A 26,649-nucleotide genomic window follows, 5' to 3' on the forward strand; every position below is an offset into this window, starting at 1 on the left:
TTGCACTACACTCTTCTGTGTCGTTAATAAATTATTCTAACTATATGGATCGATTCAATCTACCTAATGCCCCGTACACACGGTTGGATTTTCCGATGGAAAATGTCCGATCGGAGCGCGTTGTCGGACATTCCGACCGTGTGTGGGCTCCATCGGACATTTTCCATCGGATTTTCCGACACACAAAGTTTGAGAGCAGGCTATAAAATTTTCCGACAACAAAATCCGATCGCGTCAATTCCGACCGTGTGTGGCCTGTTCCGACGCACAAAGTGCCACGCATGCTCAGAAGAAATTCCGAGACGGAACAGCTCGGTCTGGTAAACTTAGCGTTTGCAATGGATACAACACTTTCGTCACGGTGCAATGTTAAAAATGGTTTAATACAGCGCACTATCTTCTTCTTTATAATGTGAGAAGAATGAAGTAGTTTTGCTGCTCATATTCATACAGACTTCTCACAAACTTCTTTCTTTATTATTTAGCGGGATTCCCTTAATATATTTAGATTTGTCACATCTGACAACATTTTTTTGTGTTGGTATTTTTTGTTTTGTTTTTAAGGCGGATTATTGTTTTTTTGGTTTGTCTTTTTTTCAAGGTTGATCTTTGTTTTATTGTATTTTTGTTTTACTCCAGAATATTTTTGTGTGTGTTTTGTGTGTCAAGTTACCACAACACCATTGATATCTTGTATTATTTAATCTGTAGGAGATTGTTTGATGTTGTTGTCTCTTGTTAATTTCACATTGTACTTTAGAAATGTACCTGAATCGTCACCAACAAACTGTCCTTTTTGGATGAAAACACACATAAGAGAGTATAATTTTCCCAAAAAATTCCTTTATTAAGGGCTCACAACTAAACAAAGAGGGAGGCAACGCTGGAGAAACAGCAGAGATGGGTGAAGCCTTGGACCCCCAGGGCAGACATCAACTATTTTCAAGCAAAATTGGTGGCCTGGGGAGTCCTTATCTAAGGGAGTGCAGTCTGGTCCAGAAGTCCCAGAGATCCGGAAAGCAGCAGACATCTGTGTCCCCAGGCTGTGGTCATACGAGAGACTGCATCTTCTGTCACACCAGACTGAACCCAGGGCCATCACTCTCTGGTCTTCTTTCCACGCTTTCTTCCACGCTGTGGCTGTGGTGGTGGAGTTGTGGCAGCAGGAGGAGGAAGAGGAGGATGGTCCAACTCAATCACGTCGGTCTTGGGTGTTAGTTCCCCACTCACCCCCTTACCTAGGACTTTATAAAGCAGGTCCTCACATAGCTTGCGTTGACCCTCCTGCATGCCCTGCAGTTTTGTGGCAGCCATGCAGGCAAAGGCCTCTTCAGGAGTGGGTAAGGCTCGGAGGGACGCAGAAGCCTCCTGAATAATCCTGAGTGCAGAATCCTGCATGTGAGTCACCTTCCTCGCTCTTTTGTATGGAAGGCGGAGGGGAGGAACCTGCGATTCTGTCAGGCTGCGACTTGTCCCAGGCTTCTCCTGGCTGACACTTAGGCCCGCCTCCTCCTGGCTGCCACTAACCCCCGCCTCCTCCTGGCTGCCACATTCCACAGCCTCCTCCTGGCTGAGGTCTTCCTGTGTATGAAAAAGGGACATAGTTTTAGTTTTTTATTCATCAATCACACACAATTGTCACCTCCTGACTGTTGCAAATTGAATGTTAACAAATATAACAGACTATCATTCTGAGCCCAGCATTTTTCATTCTTATCCCAATTTTGGGTGCCCACTACTGTCAATTGATATGAAAAACACTTTTTTTTCAATCAGCAATTAGTGATCAATAATAACATCTAATAAACATCATTTCTTTATTGACCAGAAATCTGTAGAAGAATGCTATACCTGACTCCAGCTGGGCTCCTCCACTTCTTCCTGGCTGGAAGGCCCAGGTTGGACATCGGAAGCCTCAGCTGGGGTGGAAGGAAGAGTGGAGAGGGATTCCCTGACTTCAGTGTGGTCTGACAGAAATCACAGTCTCTCATAGAACCACAGCCTGGGGACATAAACGTCATCTGCTGCAGCTCCGGACCTCTGGGAATCTGTGACCTTCTTGTGCTCCCTAAGATAAGTGCTCCTCAGGCCACCAATTTTGGCTTTTAAATAGGGGGTGGTTGCTGTGGGGACCACCGGCGTCACCAACTCCAGCAGTTTCTCCAGCGCTGCCTGTCTCTTTTGTTTATTGTTGTAATGTGGATGTCTCACCTGCCACAGACAGGGCAGCTCCCTGTATTTGTCTATGAACAGGGGGAGGAAATTGTGGTCGTTGAAGCCATCCATTTTCTCTGCAAGACACAACACAAGACAAACCCTAAGGTCAGGCCAAACTCTCCTAATCTTGTTACAATATAGGCTTCAATTTCGAAACTGTATAGGCCCAAGTTTAGATCTTACCTTCGTTATCACGATCGGCGCCTCCGATGCTCCTTCCTCCGCTCACAGATCGTACGTACTACGCACGCGTGTTACACTTTATACACACTGTGCATGCGTGTAACTCCGCCCGCCCCTGATGTTCTTTCTAGTCTATTCCCCGCCCCTTTTCGTTTGGCGCAGTGAGGGAAGAGCACATGGCGGATACACAGCAGGTGTGTGCTAATTATAGCAACGAGGAGGAGGAAAGCCCGGAACCGGAAACGTCCCGATCCAGGAGACAATTTAAGGCCTCAAATATGTCCTTTGGGGAGATGTTGGAGATGGTGGACATCCTGAAGAAGGCCGACTATGATGGGAAGTATGGACCCTACCCCAACCCCGATATCAGAAAGGCCAAGATCATGGTGAAAGTGGTCAAGAGTCTGCACCGGCATTTCGGGGTACGACGATCAAAAGATCAGCTCAGGAAGCGGTGGTCGGACCTCAAATTAAGAGAGCATGAGCAGTACAGAAAGATTCGGAGAGTGCTGCAAAAAAGTAAGTAGTTGTCCTGTGTTCCTATTCTTTATGTTTATTACATTCGTGCTGCTCCATGTGCTTTTCTTACAAGTGTACATTTTTAAATGGCAACTTTCATGTACATGGGCACATTATTCGTTCGTATCAAACATTTTTCTTTCGGCCTATAAAACACCATTGTTTTGGCCATATGCATTTGGCCACATTTTTTAAGACCTACTTGTATGAAACTAATTTGGTTGTGTAGATGGCTTTGTTACTAGAATGGAATGCAAACTGGATTCTGTGTAAAGAGAGGACACTCAGCAGCAGTTTTCACATCTGGACACTGGAGCACTAGTGTGGGACCCCAGAACACCCTTTTTATTAGGGGTCCCACACAGGTGCTCCAGTGTATACTATAGGGGTGACGCCATCTGTGAAGCTTGTACAAAACAGGTAAGTATTCAAGCTTGACAAAGGACACTGAAAATGCTACATTTTGGAACTCTGCCAAAATAGACAATTGTACCCCACTTCCAAGCAATGTTTCCTATTTATAGTTCTGCCATCAAATATCTGTGTGCTAAGTATAGCATTTTTGTTTTACATCGGGGAGAAAAGACTCGGAGGACACCCCTCACCCGAGGAGAACACAGACCCCCCACCTCGGGAAGAAGGGGAAATCCCCCCAACCCAAGAAGAGCAGGAGGAAGAAGACGTGGTGGAAATTGTCACCACAACAGGTGAGTGTCTGCGACCACAGGCTCAGGTAAGAGATGGATGCCGGCATATTTTTGATACCTGTTTTTTTTTTGTTTCTCTCTTTTTAGGTGATCGTGATGTTGTGGATCCAGATCCTTTCACATCAGAAAGTGCCCAGATCCTGATTGGGGAGATCATGGGCTGTAATTTTCAATTGGAAAACCTCAAGAAAAACATCAATGATGTTATTAAAAAGAATAAAAATATCACTGATGTTTTGGGGAGAGTTTAAAACCCCTCCAAATCACTTTCTTTTTTTGTGTGCTACAATGTTAAAAATGTTTTAGCGATTTGTATAAAAGCCAAATTTGGAGGATGCACACAGTGTGTCAACATGTGCTATCTGCCATCACGGGAGATCAATGGACATGTTTTGGGGGGTGCAACCCCTTCCTCAATAATAAAGTAGCTGAGAGGAAGGGGTTTCTCCCTCAAAACACGTCCCTTGATCCCCTGTGATGGCAGCTAGCACATGCTGACATTGGGAAATTTGTGTGCATCTTCCAAATTTGGCTTTTCCTGGGGTGACTTCACCTCATCTGAACGCAATATCAAACACAGTTCCTAAATACTCATGTCTGATATTGCCTTCAAGTTCTACCAAATGTGAACTTTGTAAGTTCAAGATTTGTGTTTTTCTTGTTGGTTTTACACATGTCTGTTTTATCTTAAATGGACCTTTATCTTTTTTATAATGCTACCCCAAAAATTGTTATACAACAAACATGTTGGCTTGTTTTAAAACCTTTTCTAAATGCACATGTGATTGTGCAGGTATTAAAAAGATAGTTAATCAAGAATGTGTGTTGTCTCAACGCTACAACACTTTTGTGGTGATGTAATTGCTGCTTTATGTGAAAATGGGGGTTATTTCCTAAGGGCAAATCCTCTTTGCACTACAAGTGCAGTTTCAGTGCAGTTTTAGGTGCACTTGTAGTGCAAAGTGTCTTTGCCTTTAGTAAATAACACCCAACAGTGCTTTGTGAGGTTACACAATCACGCCATTTTCAGGACTCCCCACATTGCTGTCAGGGTCAGCTAAAACAAACACAAGCAGGAAATGTCAACAAAGATTAGCTTTTTTTTGTTTTTATTTGATAAAGGCTTCACAAATTTGCTGGCATATTGATGGCCCCCCTACCCGCAAAGAACTCAAGGTATCTTAACCGGACATCACGGGCACTCAGGGAGGGCAAGCCAGGACGGCCACTTTCAAGCGCCGTCAGGGTTGTTTCATTGATCATTCCGGCCTCAGGCCCAACTGAGCCAGCATAGTTGGCTTAAAAAGTTATGCAGAACACAGCACGCCAGGATTATATGATTAAGTTTATACTCTGCCATATGGATGGGTGTCAGAAATAGGCGGAACCGGCTGGCCATGATTCCAAATGTGTTCTCCACCACTTTTCTGGCTCTGGCCAGCCGGTAATTAAAAACCCTCTGTTCCGGGGTGAGGGTCCTCATCGGGAATGGCCGCATAAGATGGTCCCCCAGCGCAAATGCTTCATCCGCAACGAAGACGAATGGGAGTCCTTCCACATTCTCTTCTGGAGGTGGCAGGTCCAAGCTGCCATTCTGGAGACGCCTGTAAAACTCCGTCTGGGCGATGACTCCACCATCGGACATCCGGCCATTCTTCCCCACATCCACATATAGGAAGTCGTAATTAGCCGACACCACCGCCAACATCACAATACTATTGAACCCCTTGTAATTATAATAGTACGACCCCGAGTTGGGTGGTGGGACGATGTGGACGTGTTTCCCATCAATTGCCCCTCCACAGTTAGGAAAGTCCCACCACTGGGCAAAGTGGGAGGCCACAGTCTGCCATTCCCATGGCGTGGAAGCAAACTGTTGAGGAAAACAAAAAAAAGTAGTATTTTTGCATAAACATGGAAAGCAGATTAGACACAAACATTCTTGGCCAACATCCAGATAACATTTATTAAGGGGAATTTTACAACACCAAAGTATAAGGTACACCTATCATATTCCCCCTCCCCCCCTCTCATGGGCCATTTCTAACATTATAGGGGGGGGGGAATCTTGGACAGGTAACCCTCTCCACTTCATTGAGAGATGAATGCCTAAATACAGGGTATTACTTGGAACTGCCCCTCCTTAGTTACACTATTGGCAGCCCACTGGACAGGTAAGAAGTGTCATAATACAAAGATATAAATACACATTGTACATATTTGAGCACATTTGGACATTCTGCTATTACCTATCAAGATAATAATAGGATACAAAAACTTTAAACAGTACCATTTGAAAGTATACAGGCAGGCCCTTGCACTACATGCTTTGGGAAATTCATCCATACATCTGACCACAAAAGAGATGGGTATAGTGTGTATGGGTTTGGCAAAGTCAGCAGATAGATGATTAAGGATAGATAGAGAATTGGTATCAGCTGACTTAGCAGTTGGGGAGAGGGAGGGTTAATAAAAATGATTTGGGGACACTACAAAAAAAACCCTCTGGCACTCTGCCTGAATTTAAAGCACAAATCACATTTCTAAACATTTTAGGGGGTGTTTGGGGTAAAGCACTACTATGGAGCTGATAAAATACATTGTTAAGTGACTACATGAGGTGAATATAGGGCCAGGAGAGCATGCTGGGGAGGTAAGTGAAGGCAAATATGTATGAAGGACTAAAAAAAATAATTACATAAAAATCCTGCATGAATGTGAACAAAGGAGACATTCACAGCATATTACAATCATGGTAATTAGGGAATGAAGATAGAAATACAATATATTAGCAAACATTCAATACAATAAAATGTGATATTAAAGGATAAAAATCTTACCTTCATATACTCCTTCTGTAGGATCTGAATGATGGCAGAACAGGTCTCTGGGATAATGATACCCAGAGCCTGGGGGGAGATGACTGTCAAGAACTTGAGGTCCTGCAGGCTTCTCCCTGTCGCCAAGTACCGCAGGGTGGCGACGAGCCTCTGCTCCGGAGTGATGGCTTGCCTCATGCAGGTATCCTGCCTGCTGATATAGGGGGTCAGCGAAGCCAACAAACGGTGAAATATGGGGTCCGTCATCCTGAGAAAGTTCCTGAAATCATCATGATTATTCTCACGGATCTCACGGAGCAAAGGCATATGATAGAACTGGTCACGCTGAAGCAACCAATTCTTGGTCCATGAACTCCTCCCCACCCTGTTCATGGACTGGACTTGTGTCAAGGTCAGGACCCCAACACCAAGCCCCCGCACAGCACGAACTCTACAAGGAGTACGTATACGCAACATGGCTAGAAAACGGTCGGCTGCTCAGAATGAAGTAACAGAACGCACTGAAGAACAGCAAGGCTTGTGAAGAGCGACCTAAAAAACAGCAACGAGCGGGCAAGATCGCACAGAAAACTCCGATACGAACTGATTGCACGCACTGAAGAGCAGATACAAACCCACAAGCACAAACTGAACCGCAGAAAACGATCTGAAAGCCACGAGTCTGAAAAAGCGCGAATCGTCTCTCACCAAACTTTTACTAACACGAGATTAGCAAAAGGAGCCCAAAGGGTGCCGCGCTTGGTTCTGAACTGGCCTTTTCTAGACTCGTCGTACGTGGTGTACGTGACTGCGTGGTTGGCGATCGGAAATTCCTACAACTTTGTGCGACCGTGTGTACGCAAAACAAGTTTGAGCCAACATCCGTCGGAAAAAAATCCTAGGATTTTGTTGTCGGAATGTCCGATCAATGTCCGACCGTGTGTACGGGGCATAAGTGTTTTGTTTCATATAAAGTCCTGTTGTCCCTTTTTCCCCCTTTCCCCTTCCTTACTAAACATTAGGGATGGAGACCTGTGTACTGTATAGTCATGGCTCATATAAAGTCCCACCGTTATAATCTAATTCACCCTCCCCCCTCAATCATAGTTTAAATACTCCTCCAGCCTTTCCATAAACCTCTCCCCCAGCACAACAGTCCCCCTTACATTTAGGTGCAAGCAATCTTTAGCATATATGTTGTACCCCAATGAAAAGTCAGCCCAGTGCTCTAGAAACCCAAATCCCTCCTTCTTACACCAGGTCTTTAGCTATGCATTCAGTTCTCTGATCTCTCCCTGTCTTCCCTGTGTTGCACATGGAACAGGCAATATTTCAGAGAATATCACCTTGGAGGTCCCTCCCTTCAACTTGCAGCCTAGTTCATTAAATTGGTTCTTAACCGCTTCAGCCCCGGAAGATTTTACCCCCTTCCTGACCACAGCACTTTTTGCGATTCGGCACTGCGTCGCTTTAACTGACAATTGCATGGCCATGCAACGTTACACCAAAACAAAATTGATGTCCTTTTTTCCCACAAATAGAGCTTTCTTTTGGTGGTATTTGATCACCTCTGCGGTTTTTATTTTTTTCGCTATAAACAAAAGAGTGACAATTTTGAAAAAAAAAGCAACATTTTTTACATTTTGCTATAATAAATATCCCCCAAAAATATATAAAAAAACAATTTTTTCCTCAGTTTAGGCCGATATGTATTCTTTTACATATTTTTGGTAAAAAAAAAAAAAAAAATTGCAATAAGCGTATATTGATTGGTTTGCGCAAAAGTTATAGCATCTACAAAATAGTGGATAGTTTTATGGCATTTTTATTATTTTTTTTTTTATTAGTAATGGCAGCGATCTGCAATTTTTATTGTGACTGCGACATTATGGTGGACACATTGGACCCTTTTGACACTATTTTGGGACCATTGTCATTTATACAGCGATCAATGCTATAAAAATGCACTGATTACTGTGTAACTGACACTGGCAGGGAAGGGGTTAAACACTAGGGGGCGAGCAAGGTTAAGTGTGTCCTAGGGAGTGATTCTAACTAAGATGAGCAGTAGATCCCTGTCATGTCACTAGGCAGAATGGAGAAATGCCTTGTTTACATAGGCATCTCCCCGCTCTGCGGCTCCATGACACGATCGTGGGACAACGGAGGACATCGAGTCTGCGGTATCCGCGGTCACGGTCACGCTGTACGAGGTGGCGCATGCCTGCTAGCCCCGCCAGTTAAAAGGGACGTCCATTTGCCCACCGCCGCCATTGTACTGACGTATATCAGCGTGCAGCGGTCGGCAAGTGGTTAAAAAGGAAGTAAACCCTGAAGGGTTTTTCTCCCTTTTTTTAGTTCCATGCAAAGTAAAAGCATATGTATTGCATACTGGCACATTATGTACCACTTACCTGCAAACAAAGCCTGCGCTGTCCCCGCTGGAAGCCACATCAACGTTCACCCATCTTTCTTTTGGGGCCACGGTCTCCAGCTCTGTGACTGGCCAGAGTCACGTGATGTCACTCCCGCACGCGGGAGCTGCCAGTCACGGCATTTGCTAGTGAAGAAACGACACAGAGAGCCGCTTCCTTCACAGCGCATGCGCCAATAACATTATTGTCGCACTACAAGGTAAATATATCCTAAACGGCACACGTTTAGTAGCAATTTACTGTATTTAGATATTTACTGTACCTATAGGTAAGCCTTATTATAGGCTTACCCATAGGTACAAATTCCCCATGGAGGTTTACAACCTCTTTAAGGCGCCTCCACCTTCCATATATATATATGTAAAGTGCTGCGTAAATTGACGGCGCTATATAAGTACCTAAAATAAATAAAATAAAATAAATATATTATTTCATTGTTTCCCATGTGGACCAAGACAGCTGGATCATGCCCAGCCCCTCCCAGTAATTTATGAACCAGGTCCACCACATGCCGAACCCTGGAACCAGGAAGACAGCAAACCATTTGGTTGAGGTGATCCTGGTGACAAATTATTCTACCAGTCCTTCTGATTATAGAATTCCCTATTAACACCAACTGTTTAGGCCTACCTACACTAATCTTGCCACCCCTACTAGATGGGCTGCTCTCCCGCCTGTTAGGGGAAGCAGTGACATCTAGGGCTGCCACCTCTGAGCTTGCCACCCCCACATCTTTACCCAACTTGGCAAATATGTTAGGGTGCGCAAATCATACCAGGGGTGGCCTTCTTTTTCTGTGAGCCACTACCACTACCACTCTAACTGCATTAACCCATCTTCCTATCTGATAATCCTGACTTACTCCTCCACCCTCCCAATTAACGCTAATAGCCACCTGCTCAGGGAACAGAGGACCCCTTTTCAAGGTTCTAAGTTCTGCCCCAGTGTTGCAACTTGCTCCTCCAAATCTCTAATGTGAGCTTCCAGAAGGGCAACCCACTCACATCGGTTGCAGCGGTATCTATCCTAGAGCTGTTTCTCCTTTACGGTATACATGCGGCACACTTACTTACAGGCTTGAAGACTACTGTTATAATCACCTGTTTTCAACTCTGGTTTTTAACTCACCACTTAGTCAAGTTCCATTTGGTAAGTTCCAGCAAGCAAAAAGGTGGCAAGCTCAAGGATTAGCAAGCTTAAAAATTAGTTCTACAGAACGTTATATAGGACCTGAAGCACCTGTGACCAATTAGCTACTCCCCTTAATTAGTAGTCTGAAGGAAAGAAAAAAAAGGCTATTTAAAAAGTGACAGAAAAGGTTTCAAAAGCTGCAAGGAAACCCCCCCCCCCAAAAAAAAAAAATAATAATAATAATAATGCAAACACATAAAACACCAGCAGACAAAAACAAAACTTTTTTTCACTCTCCACTCATCAGCTTTCAACCAGCAAAATCTGGCAAAACCACCAGCTGTATAAAAGAAAAAATGACAAGAAAAGCCTCTCCAAAGCAGAGTAGCAGCAGAGCTGAGAAAACTCTGGACTTAATTAATGCAGATCTTTGTGGTCCAATGTAAAAATGTACTCCAGGAAAAAAGAGGTATTTTCTCACTTTTATAGATGATTACTACAGGTATACTACACTACCTTTGACAGTTGCTCCTTAGGTTATTCCAGTGCTTTGTTTTTATGCTGCTCATCCTATTTCACAGTTTTTGTTTTTATCGATTAATTCTTGTTAACATGCTTATTTCTGTTTGTATAGTTATTCAATAAAATTTGTACTTTTATGATACATATTACTTTTATGGGGAAACATGTAAATGTGTTGGAATGGCCTAGTCAAAGCCCAGACCACAATCCAATAGAAAATCTGTGGTCAGACTTAAAAATTGCTGTTCACAAGCGCAAAACATCCAACTTGAAGGAGCTGGAGCAGTTTTGCAAGGAAGAATGGGCAAAAATCCCAGTGGTAAGATGTGGCAAGCTCATAGAGACGTATGCAAAGCGACTTGGAGCTGTGATAGCCACAAAAGGTGGTTCTACAAAGTATTGACTTTAGGGGGGTGAATAGTTATGCACATTGACTTTTTCTGTTATTTTGTCCTACTTGTTGTTTGCTTCACAATAATAAAAAAAAATCTTCAAAGTTGTGGGCATGTTCTGTAAATTAAATTATGCAAATCCTCAAACAATCCATGTTAACTCCAGGTTGTGAGGTAACAAAACACGAAAAATGCCAAGGGGGTGAATACTTTTGCAAGGCACTGTATGCCAACCACATACTAGGGGGAGGCAGTTATTACTGCACGTTATCTCTAAAATCGTCTGCCAGGAAAATCAACTGAGAAAACTCCATATTGAAATGGAAGGGCCCCAAATTTGAACCATCTAAATATTTTTGGATGCAAAGCACATCCCAAAATAAAAAAGTACAAAATTGGATGATTGTGCAAAGGAAGGTGTACTTGTGGGGTACAGTGAATCTCAAAAGGGATACAAAATTCTACAAGACACAAACAAGGTGACCATTAATAGAAGTGTACATGTCGATTAAACTTCAGTTTGTTCAAAATTTCATGAACTAACAAATACACTTCAAACTGAAAGAAATTCCTTCAGTGTCACATGAAGGGGGCTTTGAATAAATTTGTATACGGAGAACACTATGGTCTCTATACTTATTATTTACATGTCCTGAACTCATGGAATCTTGAGCCAAGCTGGGAGATGATCCGCTTCTTTGGATATTAATGAGCTGAGTTACCATTAAGAAAAGAGCCATCTGAATTACCCACCATTGATTGGTAAGAGGAAGTGAGAGCAAAGAGCTTGTGGGGAGATCCGCATATGAGTTTTGACTCATCTGGGAGGTGAGCGCGCATTTTTACTGGTGGTGGTGTGCACTCCTTTTGAGGAAGAACAATCACTGTGGTGGAATTGTGTGGATACACTGATCACAAGAAGAGTTTTTCATGTTTTATTTCTTCATTTTTTCATTTTATGGACTATTAATTTATATGTAGGATTTATTTATTTTAGAGATTTGCACTTTATATTTATAATTTTACACATAGTGCTACATTTATTATTTACTATACATGAAGATAAGCAACAAAGTAACACAGAAATAGAAATTAATGCAGACAATACAAACATTGTAAAAGAAGAAACCAGGCCACAAAATGCTTCAATCAGAAAATCCACCAGAAGCAATAAAGGCATCCCAGCCAAACATCTGTCCTATGTTGCTTGCCTATAGACTTGGACAGAGTGATTATTTTAGTGATTTGAATTTGGATCAGTTCAGTGAAATGGCTTGAATCACTGAATTGAATCACAACTTATTTCCTCCAAGCAAAGCTTAACGATCATGAACTTCAGTCCTGTGGTACACTCAGTACAGTCAGCACATTAAGTGTTAAGTAACTTTATTTTGCTGTTGTAAGGTATATAACCAAAACGGTTCCATAATCTCTGCATTACAGCAAAAATAGTTATTAATCATTGTATGCAGATACCTTGAAATATACAAAAACATAATTAACATAAACCTCTAGATTTAGCAACTAGCAAGTTCTTTATCAATTCAGTCTTGCTGACTCGCACACAGCTCATTATCCAATACAGAATCATTGTGAGCTCTCTAGGCTGTGAGACATTCAAAGAATCAGGGTCTGGCTGCATCAGCTCATGATACAATACAGAATCATTGTGAGCTTTCTAGGCTGTGAATCATTCATAGAATCAGGGTCTAGCTGCATCAGCTCATGATACAATACAGAATCATTGTGTGCTCTCTGTGATTTATTCAGAGACTTCTCAAAGCAGCTCATGAAACTTATGTGCTCCACTGCTCTGGGACTCGAGGCATCAACACTATGTTATGCTGCCTGCTTCACATACGGACAGCCCATGTTACAAAACAAAATTTTGATTCTTGTATGCTCTCTGCTCTGATGAGTCATTCAAGACTCAAGAGTCATGCTGCTGGCTCACACACACAAAGCTCATGTTACCAAACAAAATCTTAATTCTTGTGTGCTCTCTGTGAATCTTTGGGGGTTATTTACGAAAGGTAAATCCACTTTGCACTACAAGTGCAAAGTGCAATTGAAATTGCACTGAAAGTGCACTTGGAAGTGCAGTCGCTGTAAATCTGAGGGGTAGATCTGAAATGAGGGGAAGCTCTGCTGATTTTATCATCCAATCATGTGCAAGCCAAAATGCTGTCTTTTATTTTCCTTGCATGTCCCCCTCGGATCTACAGTGACCACACTTCCAAGTGCACTTTCAGTGGAATTTCAAAAGCACTTTCCGCTTACAAGAAACACATTTATAGAACTGAGATCTGAAATGGGACCAATATAAGGAGTAGTTGCTGAGTGGGGTGTTGGAATTTTATTGTGTGCAATAATTACAGTAGCCAGTAGATGGCAGTGTTTATAAGTTTGTAGCTGTTCTTTGTGGTAAAGCGCTATGTCTTTTCTCTGTAATAAAAAGTTCTGTTTCCTGTCTGCAGTTAAGCAGCAAAGCCCATGTGGAATGTGCACTGTCTGTTCTGTAGGGGCTATATACAGAATTTCCAGCAGTTCTCTATTGTGATGTGGGCAGTTCCAGATGCAATAATGCCCTCTAGTAATTTATAATTGAACTCAGTAGTGAATTGGCTATTTATAGACAACAAGTATGTGATGAAACCAGCCTTGATGAATAGTATCAGCCCTTGAAACTGGTCAGTGGTAATGCATTCTAGAGACAGTGACTGCATGCTAACTACAGTGTTAGTTTTTGGGGTCTGCTCCTTGATGCAATTTCATTTGATATAGCAAAGTCTATAAAGAATTTTTGCTAGTACCAATTTTACTATTTTTAATAAAGGTCATATGAGGGTGTCACACAATGCTTGTGAGCTTTCTATTTGTTCTACAGAGTAAAATAAGCCATCCTCATCATCCCATGCTCTGCATCTAGGTACGTGAAAATGGCCAATGGCAACATATTAACATTATCTTACTTACCTTATCTTTTAAAGACTTACAATATATAATAACCTGCAATATTTGTTAAAAAAACTGTTACATTTGTCCAAAAAAGTTAAATAACAACAAAAGTACTGATATCTCACCAAAAATGTAACCCAAGATGTGTACTTAAAAATCCAGAATGCCTCTCTACACAAGAACTTTGTTTGGGGTAATCTCCTTGTGTGTGCATCTTTTTTTTCCAATACCTTAACATTTTATTAACTAATATCAGATATATAATTTATTTAGTAACATAAATTGAGACTTACACTCCACTGTAACAATGTATTTGTGGCGGACATCCCCTTCTGAGTTTTTGGCAATACACTCGTACTCTCCATCATCATCTTCATTCACATTTTCAATACGAAGGATCTTCTTATATTCATCAAAATGACGGTGACTAGGGTCCATATTACCAGTGAGAGGCAGCCACTCAATGTCTGGAGTGGGGCTATCCAGAAACACAGAGATAAGAATAAAAATTTAATTTTAAAGAATAAAATAAACAAATACAGCTATACACTGTGTTTAGGGAGTCCTGCATGTAGAGTACAATATACTAGAATGTATGACTACGCTCTCAATCATCGCAAAATATATAGGCTGGTGGCCATGAGTTTTTCAATGGCTTTATCACTTCTGGCAGCATGATCCACTGGCATTTTGAAACATAGTTTTATTACATGTTGTTTGTGCCAGTAGATCCATTATTTATTCATCGGGCTGTTCAGCAAAAATGGCATTTACTGTTACACAAAGTCTCAGTTCCAGCTGCTAAATTATCAGAGCAGTTGTTAATTAATCTTCAGCAGTAGTAGAGTGCTATACCATGTTAGTCATCGATTAATGCATAAAGTTTGAAGTTTAAGTGATACCTTTAACTAAAAAAATAACCAATCACCAGTGCACTGCTAGTTCACTATATGAATATTCAATAAATTGTTGCTGCTAACACTTGTGGTCTGACACTATTTAGTAAATTACATAAACAAAAGGTTGGGTTAGGAGGTTAGGGGTTATGCAATGTAAAAAAAGAAAGGCATCAGCAAACGCTGATACCATATAATCTTGTTTGCCCACTGTGTGTCAGGACCTGGACAACTTGCTGGTATGTGTTGTGTTTTAACCAGCCAAGAAGGTACCTGATCTCCAAAAGAAGAAAAAGCCTGAGTATGAGTTGTCAACGGAGATCACAAACCCACAGTAACCGAAGTCAAAGTGGAGTTCTGTTGGAAAAAAAAAAAAAAAATTAAAAGTCAGCAGCTGCAAATACTGCAGCTGCTGATTTTTAAAAAAAGGACACTTACCTGTCCAGGGTGCACGCAATGTCCTCACCCTAATGCCGCGTACACACGACCGGACTTTACGGCATACTTTGCCCGGCGGACTTTTCGACTGACTTTCCGAATGAACGGACTTGCCTACACACGATCAACCAAAGTCCGACGGATTCGTACGTGATGACGTATGACCGCACTAAAACAAGGAAGTTCATAGCCAGTAGCCAATAGCTGCCCTAGCGTCGGTTTTTGTCCGTCTGACTGGAATACAGACGAGCGGACTTTTCGACCGGACTCGAGTCCGTCGGATAGATTTGAAACATGTTTCAAATCTAAGTCCGTCAAACTTTTGAGAAAACAAAGTCCGCTAGAGCCCACACACGATTGAATTGTCCGGCGAAATCCGGTACGCCGGACCAAGTATGCCGTAAAGTCCGATCGTGTGTACGCAGCATTAGCTGACCTGTCCCCCAGCTCCCGGGTGCAGGTGCCAGCATCTTCAGTAAGGGAAGAAGGAAGTGAAGCTTTGCTGCTTCACAGTCTGGTTCCCTACTGTGCATGTGCGAGTCGCCCTGTGTGTCCTGACTGGTCCCTGCTGTCTTCTGGAACCTGTGTGTCTCCCAGAAGACAGGGGGGGTGGAAGAGGGGCCGGGTGTGGCGTAGATTGCCGCGGATTCTGCAGCGATCTATCGCCAGAAGTGGGAGCAAGTACCTGCATTAGACAGGTATCTACTCCCCCTCCCCCCTGAAAGGTGCCAAATGTGACACCGGAGGGGGGGAGGAACCGCATAAGCGGAAGGTCCATTTCTGGGTGGAACTCTGCTTTAAGTAACTTTTGAGTGTATTAACTTTTAACTGTTACAGACGATAGTTTCTGCTTGTTTGCTAGGCTGTTAATTTGCTATAGATATCTGTCAATTTTGTACTGTATTCCTAATAAACGTATTTTTAAAACAGCTTACCTGTAAAATCCTTTTCTTGGAGTACATCATGGGACACAGAGCACCATAATAATGACTACTTGGGTTATACGCTACCTTTAGGTGATTGGACACTGGCAACCAATAGTAAGACGGTTCCTCCCATATAACCCCTCCTATACCGGAAGTACCTCAGTTTTGTAGCAAACAATGACGATCCCAGAAAGAGGGGAGGGACCTCTGTGTCCCGTGATGTACTCCAAGAAAAGGATTTTTACAGGTAAGCTGTTTTAAAAATCTGTTTTTCTTTATCGTACATCACGGGACACAGAGCACCATAATAATGACTATTTGGGATGTCCTAAAGCAATGCACCTGAGGGGGGGGGGACACAATATCCCTAAGCCCCAACGGGCCTGAGACTATAAAGCTGCCTGCAACACGCTGTGGTCTCCTTTTTAGATCTAACATCCACCTGGTAAAACCTGGTGAACATATGAACTGAAGACCAAGCGGCCGCTTTGCAAACCTGAGCCATAGACACCTGTTGGCGTACTGCCCATGATGCACTAACCCCTCTAGTGGAGTGTGCTTTTAAATCCCAAGGTGGAACCTTGCGCTTTAATCCATACGCCTGGATAATAGTCTGGCGAATCCACCTAGATGTAGTTGAACTTGTTGCCGGCTGTCCTTTCTTAGGACCCTCTGGCAGGACAAAAAATCAGTCAGTCTTCCGAAAGGGAGCTGAAATTTTCAAGTAAACTTTGATCGCCCTCACCACATCCAGTGAGGGAAGCAACCTTTCCTCCCTAGTCTTAGGGTTTGGAAAAAAGGAAGGTAAAATGATATCCTGATTCAAATGAAATTTGGAAACCACCTTCGGTAGAAAATCCGGACGAGGGCGCATGACCACTCTGTCCTTGATGAAGAATCAAAAATGGTTCCTTGCAAGAAAGGGCGGCCAATTCTGACACTCTTCTAGCCGATGTTATAGCCACCAAAAAAAACAATTTTCTGGTCAATAGGACCAAAGGAATATGCCTAATAGGTTCAAACGGTTGACTCTGTAAGGCTGACAGCACCAAATTTAGGTCCCAGGGACATAAAGGCAGTTTAACCGGCGGCCTCGACAAAAGTTTGCACCAAAGAATGGGGTGCAATTGGTCTTTGGAAAAAAAACGATAAGGCCAAAATCTGTCCTTTAATTGTCCCTAAAAGCAAGCTGCAAGTCTACTCCTGCTTGAAGAAAGGCAAGAACTCTTCCAATCGTATACCTACGAGGGTTCCATTTCCTTTTCTCACACTAAGAAATGTATGACTTCCAGACTCTATAATAGATAGCTCTAGAAACTGACTTTCTAGGGTTTATCAAAGTAGACAAGACTGAACCCATAATACCATGGTCTTTCAATAGTCTGGTCTCAATAGCCAAGCCATCAAATTCAGCAACCGTAAAGAAGGATGGAATATGGGTCCTTGAGACAACAGGTCTGGACAGAAGGACCAATGGGTCCCCCACTGCCAACTTCACAATCTCCGAGTACCAGGATCTCCTGGGCCACGCGGATCACTGGCTTTTGTTCCTCCTGTATTCTGCATAATAAGTGCGGCAGAATTTGGATCGGAGGGAAGGTATATAGAGAATACTGATCCCAAGGAACTACTAATGCATCTATCCCGACAGCAAGCGGATCCTTGGTCCTGGATACAAACCTGTCCAGCTTGGAATTGAATCTGGATGCCAGCAGATCCAATTCTGGGTTCCCCAGGGTTGACAGATCTGTAGAAAAACCTCGGGATGCAGGGACCATTCCCCTGGCAACAATTTCTGGCAAATTAGGAAATCTGCCTGCCAATTGTCCACCCCCGGATAAACACTGCCGAAATAAACGGCACATGTTTTTCTGCCCATGTCAATATATGATTTACTTCTCTTTGGGCTGCCCGACTCCTGGTACCTCCCTGGTGGTTGATATATGCCACTACCGTGGAGTTGTCGGACTGGACTCAGACAGGGAGACCCCACAATCTGGATGTCCAGAATCGCAGAGCCAGACGAGCTGCCCGAACCTCCAATAGATTGATGGGCAGGGTCCTTTCTGTCTGGGACCATATTCCCTGAACAGACGCCTCCTCCAGGACTGCTCCCCAGCCGAAAAGACTGGCGTCTGTAGTTACCACACGGCTAAGGCCGTCGATACCGCTTAGGGGAAGAAGCACTAGGTCCTGGAGCATTGGGAATTTTATAAGAGGGTTGCTTCCCTTTCTTTTTAATAGGGAGTAGGGCACTCTTTCCTACAGCGATCTTTTGAATATATGTATCCAGATCCTCGCCAAACAAGCATTCTCCATGGAATGGAAAAGCTGCGAGTAGCCTTTTGCATGGCGTCTCAGCAAACCAGTTCTTTAGCCACAAGACTCTCCACATATGGATTGACAGTAACACAAAACGAGACATCTGCTGGATTGAGTCCTTCAATGCGTCCACTGCAAAACATAAAGCATGAGGAATCTCCGACAATTCCTCGGCAGATTCCTCCTGGCAAGGTAGGTTCTTTACCAACCTTTTAAAGCGATCCTTTAGAGATTGGCAAATCCCAATAGCTGCAACTGCTGGCTGAACTGCTGCACCAGCCGGATCCTTAAATAACTGGGCATTATCCACTGGGCAGGTTAAACTTTTATCCACTGAAGAAATGGCAGCGTCCACCAAAGGTATCCCCCATTTCTTCCTGAACCTCTCCTCCATAGGATATAAGATAGAAAACCTTTTTGGAGGTAAGTATATCCTGTCAGGGTGATCCCAGCCCACGTAAACCACCTGCTCCAGTAATGAATGCAAAGGGAACGCTTGGGAAATTTGCTGAGGTCGCAAAGATCCCAAAGTAGAACAGGAGAGACCAGACTCCTGAACCGGGGGTAACTTAAACCCAATTCGTGCCATCTCAGTCAGAGATTGGATAAACAATTTTTTGGGAATGGGAGGCTGAAATTGGCTCTTCAGAGCCAGAGTCCTCAGCCGAGGATTCTTCAGCCTCTCCTTCCCCCCGGTCTTTTATGACCACCTCTTCCAAATCCTCCGCCCGCTCTGGTTCCAGATCACCAGGACCCATCTGGCTATAAGTTGAACCTGGTGCTCTAGTGACTCTCCACTTGGCCCAGGCTCAGGGAAGGGAGATCTATTACGCTTCCCCCCCCCCCCCCCGTGTTACAGAGGCAATCATGCCAGCAATTTTGCCTTCAACGCCCGCTAAGGCAGATGCCAAATGATCCTTTGTAACATTAAGCTGAGGCAGGTATATTGGTAGTGGCCACTATGCCTGACAAATGTATTGGCTCAGCCAGGCCAGATGCCGCAGGTCTTTCAAGAGAAACTGAGGCTGCAGATCGGCAGATTCCTCCTGGCAAGGTAGGTTCTTTACCAACCTTTTAAAGCGATCCTTTAGAGATTGGCAAATCCCAATAGCTGCAACTGCTGGCTGAACTGCTGCACCAGCCGGATCCTTAAATAACTGGGCATTATCCACTGGGCAGGTTAAACTTTTATCCACTGAAGAAATGGCAGCGTCCACCAAAGGTATCCCCCATTTCTTCCTGAACCTCTCCTCCATAGGATATAAGATAGAAAACCTTTTTGGAGGTAAGTATATCCTGTCAGGGTGATCCCAGCCCACGTAAACCACCTGCTCCAGTAATGAATGCAAAGGGAACGCTTGGGAAATTTGCTGAGGTCGCAAAGATCCCAAAGTAGAACAGGAGAGACCAGACTCCTGAACCGGGGGTAACTTAAACCCAATTCGTGCCATCTCAGTCAGAGATTGGATAAACAATTTTTTGGGAATGGGAGGCTGAAATTGGCTCTTCAGAGCCAGAGTCCTCAGCCGAGGATTCTTCAGCCTCTCCTTCCCCCCGGTCTTTTATGACCACCTCTTCCAAATCCTCCGCCCGCTCTGGTTCCAGATCACCAGGACCCATCTGGCTATAAGTTGAACCTGGTGCTCTAGTGACTCTCCACTTGGCCCAGGCTCAGGGGAGGGAGATCTATTACGCTTCCTCCCCCCCCCCGTGTTACAGAGGCAATCATGCCAGCAATTTTGCCTTCAACGCCCGCTAAGGCAGATGCCAAATGATCCTTTGTAACATTAAGCTGAGGCAGGTATATTGGTAGTGGCCACTATGCCTGACAAATGTATTGGCTCAGCCAGGCCAGATGCCGCAGGTCTTTCAAGAGAAACTGAGGCTGCATCAGCATGGGGTTGGTCTCCTGTTTTTAAAGGAGGTACTCTTACCCCTGTGCTTGCCTTGTTCCCTATACCTAGTTTTCTGGAAGACATTGCTTACATATGAGGGAAAAAAGAGTACTCCCCACAAACTATAACCAGCCTTCAACCTGTCACAACTGTGTCCAAAACCTCCAGACTCACGTTGCCAAATATCGCTCTGTGCTGTCCACGAGCACGCCAGGAGCTCCATCCTTATAAAGCCTTAGCCTGAGAGTGAGCGCGCCCACGTAATCAGCGCTATGCCCGTTGCACGGCACATGCGCCGTCCTGACGCACGTGTCGCATCTGTGACGCACACAGCAGCGGCGCATGCGCACACACACGACGGCAGCGCGCACGCGGCACATGCGCAGGCTCGCTCACGCCCGCCCCAAATGCGCGCCATACCGACCATCTGTAATCCCAGACACAAGTTTAAGGTTTACCAGCAGGTTCTTTCAGAGGGAAATATATATAAAAAAAAATTCCCAAAGGGAGTACTCACCATCTCATCAGCAGGGCCTGTTTTACCAGGCCCAATCTTCCCCCATCATGGCGGGTAGCGCCTCTGAGGACCTTCAAGGACCGGGTCCCCCATTTCTTGGGGTCCACACCCCTGGACCTGTAAAGCACCCTTTCTGGTTTACCTTGGGCAAGTTTCACCAGGAATAACAACTTAACAAGGGTCCAGCACCTATATAGGACACGTTACAAGCAAAACCTCGCTCTTGAACCGAGGCTCAGGTACCATCCAATTTAGCTTTTGTTAGCCATCCGAATGGATCTGATTATAACGTCCTCACTGGGACATCATTGAAGAATTTTGGGGAGTGAACGAGCACCTGCATCTGATGGGGTTTAGTTCAATTAACTTTTCTTCTCAGGGGAGGCTCATTGACTCTCTCCTGACTGGGTGATACCTTGTATGCAGTTACCGGTCTGAGTGATTGGTGAGTACATTTAAAACGTCCTAACTGCTTCCATCTATGTGTGGTTTATACCACGGCTCTTTAGTATTTCTCCTCTACTGCTCCTTCCATCTAGTGATGTTTGATTACAATATTTTACCCCCCTAGAACCCTGGGCAATCTGATTCAAGCCATTCCGGTCTCTTTTATTGGGTAACAAGTACTGCCGTCACCACATGCACTTTTTCACTCTCTGGGTTTATGCATCACGTTATGTTTGGTCATGTTTGGTGGTTTGTTGTGTTCATTGCTGGGTCTTTTTCATATACATGAGTCTTCCCTCTCTTCCTTCCCATCATTCCCAGGCACCTCTTCCCACATTCTCACTATTGCACTACCCCCATTCCCCCCTTTTTTCCTCCAGCTTCGGGTGGTCTTCCCTAATCTTGCACTTTGGTCCCCCCCACTGGTGTACGGCCAGTACTATCACTCCAATACTTTTATCGCTGTAGGGTCCTAAATGGGCAGCACGGTGTTTGTGGTCTGTTGTTCGCTCCGCTACTCACCCCTTTCACCCTTTGGGTTTCACTGTTCTCCTTGCGTTGGTTTTTTCCACTTTCCCCTTCCCACCTCCCCTCCCCCCCTTCACCCCCCCCCCTTTCCCTCCCCCCCCTTTTTTTTTCTCCCTCCATTCCCTCCCTTTCCTTCTGTTTCCTCCCCTTGCTGCACCTTTTGTTCCCTGCATACCCACGGACCAATATTCTAACACGTACAAACTGCCCTTAATTAGGGGAATTACATTACCCTCTTTCTGGGGGAACTAATGATTCCTTGCTTTTAATCTGATTCCAGCAACACCATTACTCCATCTTGGGTGCATTGTGTGCCGTCCACTGTCTGCTCTTACCCTTTCCCCCCTGTGTGTGGGGGGCAGTATATGCGTGATTCCTTGCAAGACATGTCTGGCCCATTACCCGCTCCTGGGGAGCTAGCCTGCTCTTGGGGAGACAAAGGACATAGGAGGGACCACATTCTTCTCATCACAAACATCCTGAACTATCGGGAACTCTGTGATGGGTAACTATGCAATTCATGCAGATATGCTATGTTGTATATACATAGGTCGACTATTGTTGAGTTTTATGCTGTGATTGATATATGCTTATACCACTTTTTGTACCAATAAAAGTATTATTTTTCCTTGATCATCTACATTGTATTCATTGGCTGCTTTAAAGCCCCGTTAGGGGGTTTTCGTATAATTTTTTTTGAACAGGGAATGGTTTAGAGCAGTGTTTCTCAACTTCAGTCCTCAAGGCGCCCCAACAGGTCATGTTTTCAGGCCTTCCATTATTTTGCACAGGTGATTTGATCAGTTTCACTGCCTTAGTAATTACCACAGTTGTTTCATCTGAGGGAAATCCTGAAAACATGACCTGTTGGGGCGCCTTGAGGACTGCAGTTGAGAAACATTCATTCTTGGGAATGATGTGGACTGGGCCGCAGAGGAAAATTTGAAACAGTTGTCCAGTCACTGTCACCCTCTACTACCAAAGAGGAGGCACAGAAGTTCATTAGAGTTGTGGGATTCTGGAGATCATTCATCCCACATCTTGGACTGATCCTGAGGTAAATATACAATGTCACCAGAAAAAAAAGACTGTTCAGAGCAGCATTCCTTGCTGCTAAAGAAGCCATTTTGCAGCATCAGGAATTAGGACCTGTGAGACAAGTACCATGTCAGCTGGGTGTAGTGGAGCAGGATTGTACCATATCTTGGAGTCTGGCAGCCAAATGAAAAGAAAGGACTGAGAGCAATACCCATTGGATTTTGGTCCAAGCAACTGTCAGGGGCACAGAAAAGATACACGCCCCTAGAGAAGTACCTGTTTGGGGCCAACACAGCACTTCAACTTTGTCAGGGAAATTTGGCTGTACGTTATGTGCACACCATATCTCCTGTGTTAATAAGCACACATTTTGTCTAATCATATAATGCACCTTACCTATCATTCTAGTTCCTGTATATCCCCAAGTAAACAGACATCACCCTTAGCTTACGTTCTCAGCTCCATCAGCATGACTGCCGCCGAGCAGTTTACTGCTTCTTTTATTTACACACAAACAGGAAATCACAAACTGGAGGGCTTGCCTCCAACAGCCAATCGCCTCCTACACAGGATGTGACCTCACAGGAAATGACCAAATAAGGATGTAACACAGGATGTGAATGTCAACACAGGAAATGACCAAATAAGGATGTAACAACACATGATGTAAATGTCAACACAGGATAAATTAATTTATACAACAACCAATGAACGATGACTACAATTCCTGCTGATGGGAGCTTATCTGCATGTGTACATCATGGCACCTCAAATACCTTGATCAGGCATACAGGGGTGACAGAGCGCACATCCGCTAAACCGATGTGTTTGCAGAGCGAACACATCCCCCCAAGACGATCGTTCTGTGCATTACACAGGGGCCCTTCTCTGGCGGACATATCCTCATTCCGCAAACACCTCTCTCCAAACAACAGGGAGTTTTCCACTACCTGATCTCAACCAGCGTCAGTCTGCCCCAGTCAGCTCTTTAGAACGGGTTGCAGGAGAACTAACACTGGGAGACACTTATGACAATACATATTAAAAAAACATATTCATAAAATTTCCACAACAACATATAGAGAAAAGGAAAAGACACAGTCACCATCCATACTGCATTGCCAATAGCAGGATGGGTGAGAGATAATGGACTGACCACTAGGGCAGCTGTAGCCCAGAATCAGACATTGATGAAATGGAAGTGGTACCTTCAAGAAAGATGGGGTATCGCAGCTGGGGATGTCAGAGACATTTCAAAACTTTGCCAGCACCCAGCCAGAAGAAAAAATTCCTGTGCTGCAGTCATTCCCCATTCAAGAGGCTCCATCCTTTGAGTCTCTGTCGGAAGATGTGAAAGAGTCAGCATGGTTCACTGATGGTTCAGCCATAGTTACCTCATCTGGGCGTAAATGGACAGCAGCAGCCTACAACCCGAGTACAGACACAGTCCTGCAGGAGACCTGAATTGGAGGGTCCAGTCAGTTAGCAAAGTTGAAAGCTGTAGTGATGGCTCTTCAGGAGGATCCGTCTTCCCATGTCACTACACTGACAGCTGGGTGTTTTTTAAAGGACTGACAACTTGGATGCCCACGTGGAAGTCCAGTGATTGGATGATTCATGGAAAGGTGGTGTGGGGAGGCAAGGAAGTATGGGACTACATCTGTAAGGAAGCTTACTCCCGAACCATAAAAGTGGGGCATGTTGACGCACTTGGTTCCAGACTTTGAGAACTATAACGGAGTGGTAGATGAAATTGTGAAAGTGAAAGCAGTTGTGCCAATTGATCCTGTCTTGATGAACTTTGCCAACTGGGCCCACAAACAAGCTGGACATTTGGGCCAGAAAGCAACATATGAATGGACACAGCAGAGAGGATTGCTTATATCCATGGACATGATAAAGACTGTAATAGGGAACTGTACAGTGTGTGGAGAAGTGCAACAATGGCCATTGCAAAATTACTCCACCGGGTCGATTAAGAGGGGTGAGAGGCCTGCAGAGATCTGGCAGATTGACTTTAACGATCCCCTGCCCCTGGGAAACAATGGACTGAGATTTTGTTGCACTGCAGTAGACACCTATTCAGGACTTTTGCTTGTTCATCCTTGCAAACGTGCAGATCAAGCCACAACACTTCAACTGCTCCAGAAACTTGTTGTTGCTTATTGTTGTCCCAAACAAGTCCAAATTGATAACGGCTCACACTTCACTGAATCAACAGTACAGCAATGGGCCAAAGACTCTGGAGTGTACTTGTTGTGCCACATCCCATAACATCCACAGGCAGCTAGCTTGATTGAAAGATACAACGAGCTATTGAAGGACCAGCTACACAAGCTTACACCCACACATACACTAAGGGGGTGGGATCAGGTCCTCACACAGGCAGTTGTGTTGTTAAATTCTAGGCCAATAGCTCAAAGCACACCATATGAGAGGATGGTAGGGGCTGGGCACAGATTCCACAGTTGGAGTGCAGAGTTCAGTATTTATGTAAGGTCCCTAAAAGAACAGGGCTTAACAGCTTCCCATGACATAGAAACCAAGAGTGATGTATCTGAAGCTGAAGCCTATCTAGGAATGAGAGGGAATTTGGCAGAAAGATTTGAAGTTATATTTACATTGGCAGATGAGCTTTTAACCGCTTGCCGACCGGGCCATTGCCGAAAGACAGCAACAGCGCGGTCCGCTAGTTCTGGGTGGACGTCCGTGGGACGTCATTCCAGAATGTTGCTCCCGCGCGCCCCCCTGGGGCGCGCACCCGGGAACATCCGTGACCGCCGGGTCCTCACGGATCACGGTAAATAGCCGCTAATCGCGGCTGTTTACCACGTGATCGTTCCGTCAAATAACGGAGCGATCACTTGTAAACAAACCGGCGTCACGTCATGATGCCGATTCCTCCCTCCCCTCTCTGTACAGATTGGTACAGTGCGAGGGGAGAGGGGGAGAGATGGCAGCAGCGCTGTGGGCTGGATGTTTAGTGCCCACAGCGCTGTAAATAATGGCAATACTCTGCAACACTGCAATACTATGCAATACTGCAATACTCTGCAACACTGTGCAATACTCTGCAACACTGTGCAATACTCTGCAATACTCTGCAACACTGCACTATTCTGCAACACTGTGCAATACTGTGCAATACTCTGTCAATACTCTGCAACACTGCAAAACTCTGCCAATACTCTACCAATACTCGCCAATACTCTACCAATACTCGCCAATACTCTGCCAATACTCTGCAATAAATTTTAACAAAAAAAAAAAAATTTTTTTTTAATCGAATTTTCAGTCTTTTTTGATTCATAGCGCAAAAAATAAAAAACCCAGCAGTGATTAAATACCACCAAAAGAAAGCTCTATTTATGTGAAAAAAGGACAAAAATTTCATATGGGTACAGTGTGAGAGCACCGAAAGCTGAAAATTGGTCTGGTTAGGAAGGGGGTTTAAGAGCCCAGTTGTCAAGTGGTTAAGACAATGGCTGGGGCTCTGACTGGTTAGTGAATACTTCTCAGCAAGAGTGGAAAGTGAGGCTACATAAAAAACAAACCATCCAAAATAAACATCTTCTGGGAAATATCACTATGTTTCCTCTCCACCCTACTGGTGTTCTTTGGGAGGGTCAGAAGTGGGTACAGGCAGGTGACAAAGTGTTGGTCAGATATCCAGGCAAAAAGCCAATTAGAGGAGAGGTTGTAGCTGAAGGGCCAGGATCTACTGTTTATGTATTATTAGAAGAAACAGATAATCCACTT

The 26,649-nt window shown here is 44.2% G+C and overlaps 1 protein-coding gene across 3 annotated transcripts in view; it reads right to left on the reverse strand.

Moving 5' to 3' along the window:
• Window positions 1-26,649, reverse strand: part of L1CAM (L1 cell adhesion molecule) — a 1,396,060-nt gene that overhangs the window by 723,052 nt on the left and 646,359 nt on the right. For all 3 annotated transcript variants that reach the window (XM_073600356.1, XM_073600355.1, XM_073600354.1), the window contains one exon: window positions 14,177-14,361. In XM_073600356.1, coding sequence (XP_073456457.1) covers window positions 14,177-14,361 — 185 coding nt within the window. The remainder of the gene's footprint in view (window positions 1-14,176; window positions 14,362-26,649) is intronic.

Source organism: Aquarana catesbeiana, linkage group LG09 (assembly GCF_042186555.1).
Source record: "Aquarana catesbeiana isolate 2022-GZ linkage group LG09, ASM4218655v1, whole genome shotgun sequence".
NCBI classification, from domain to species: Eukaryota; Metazoa; Chordata; class Amphibia; order Anura; family Ranidae; genus Aquarana; species Aquarana catesbeiana.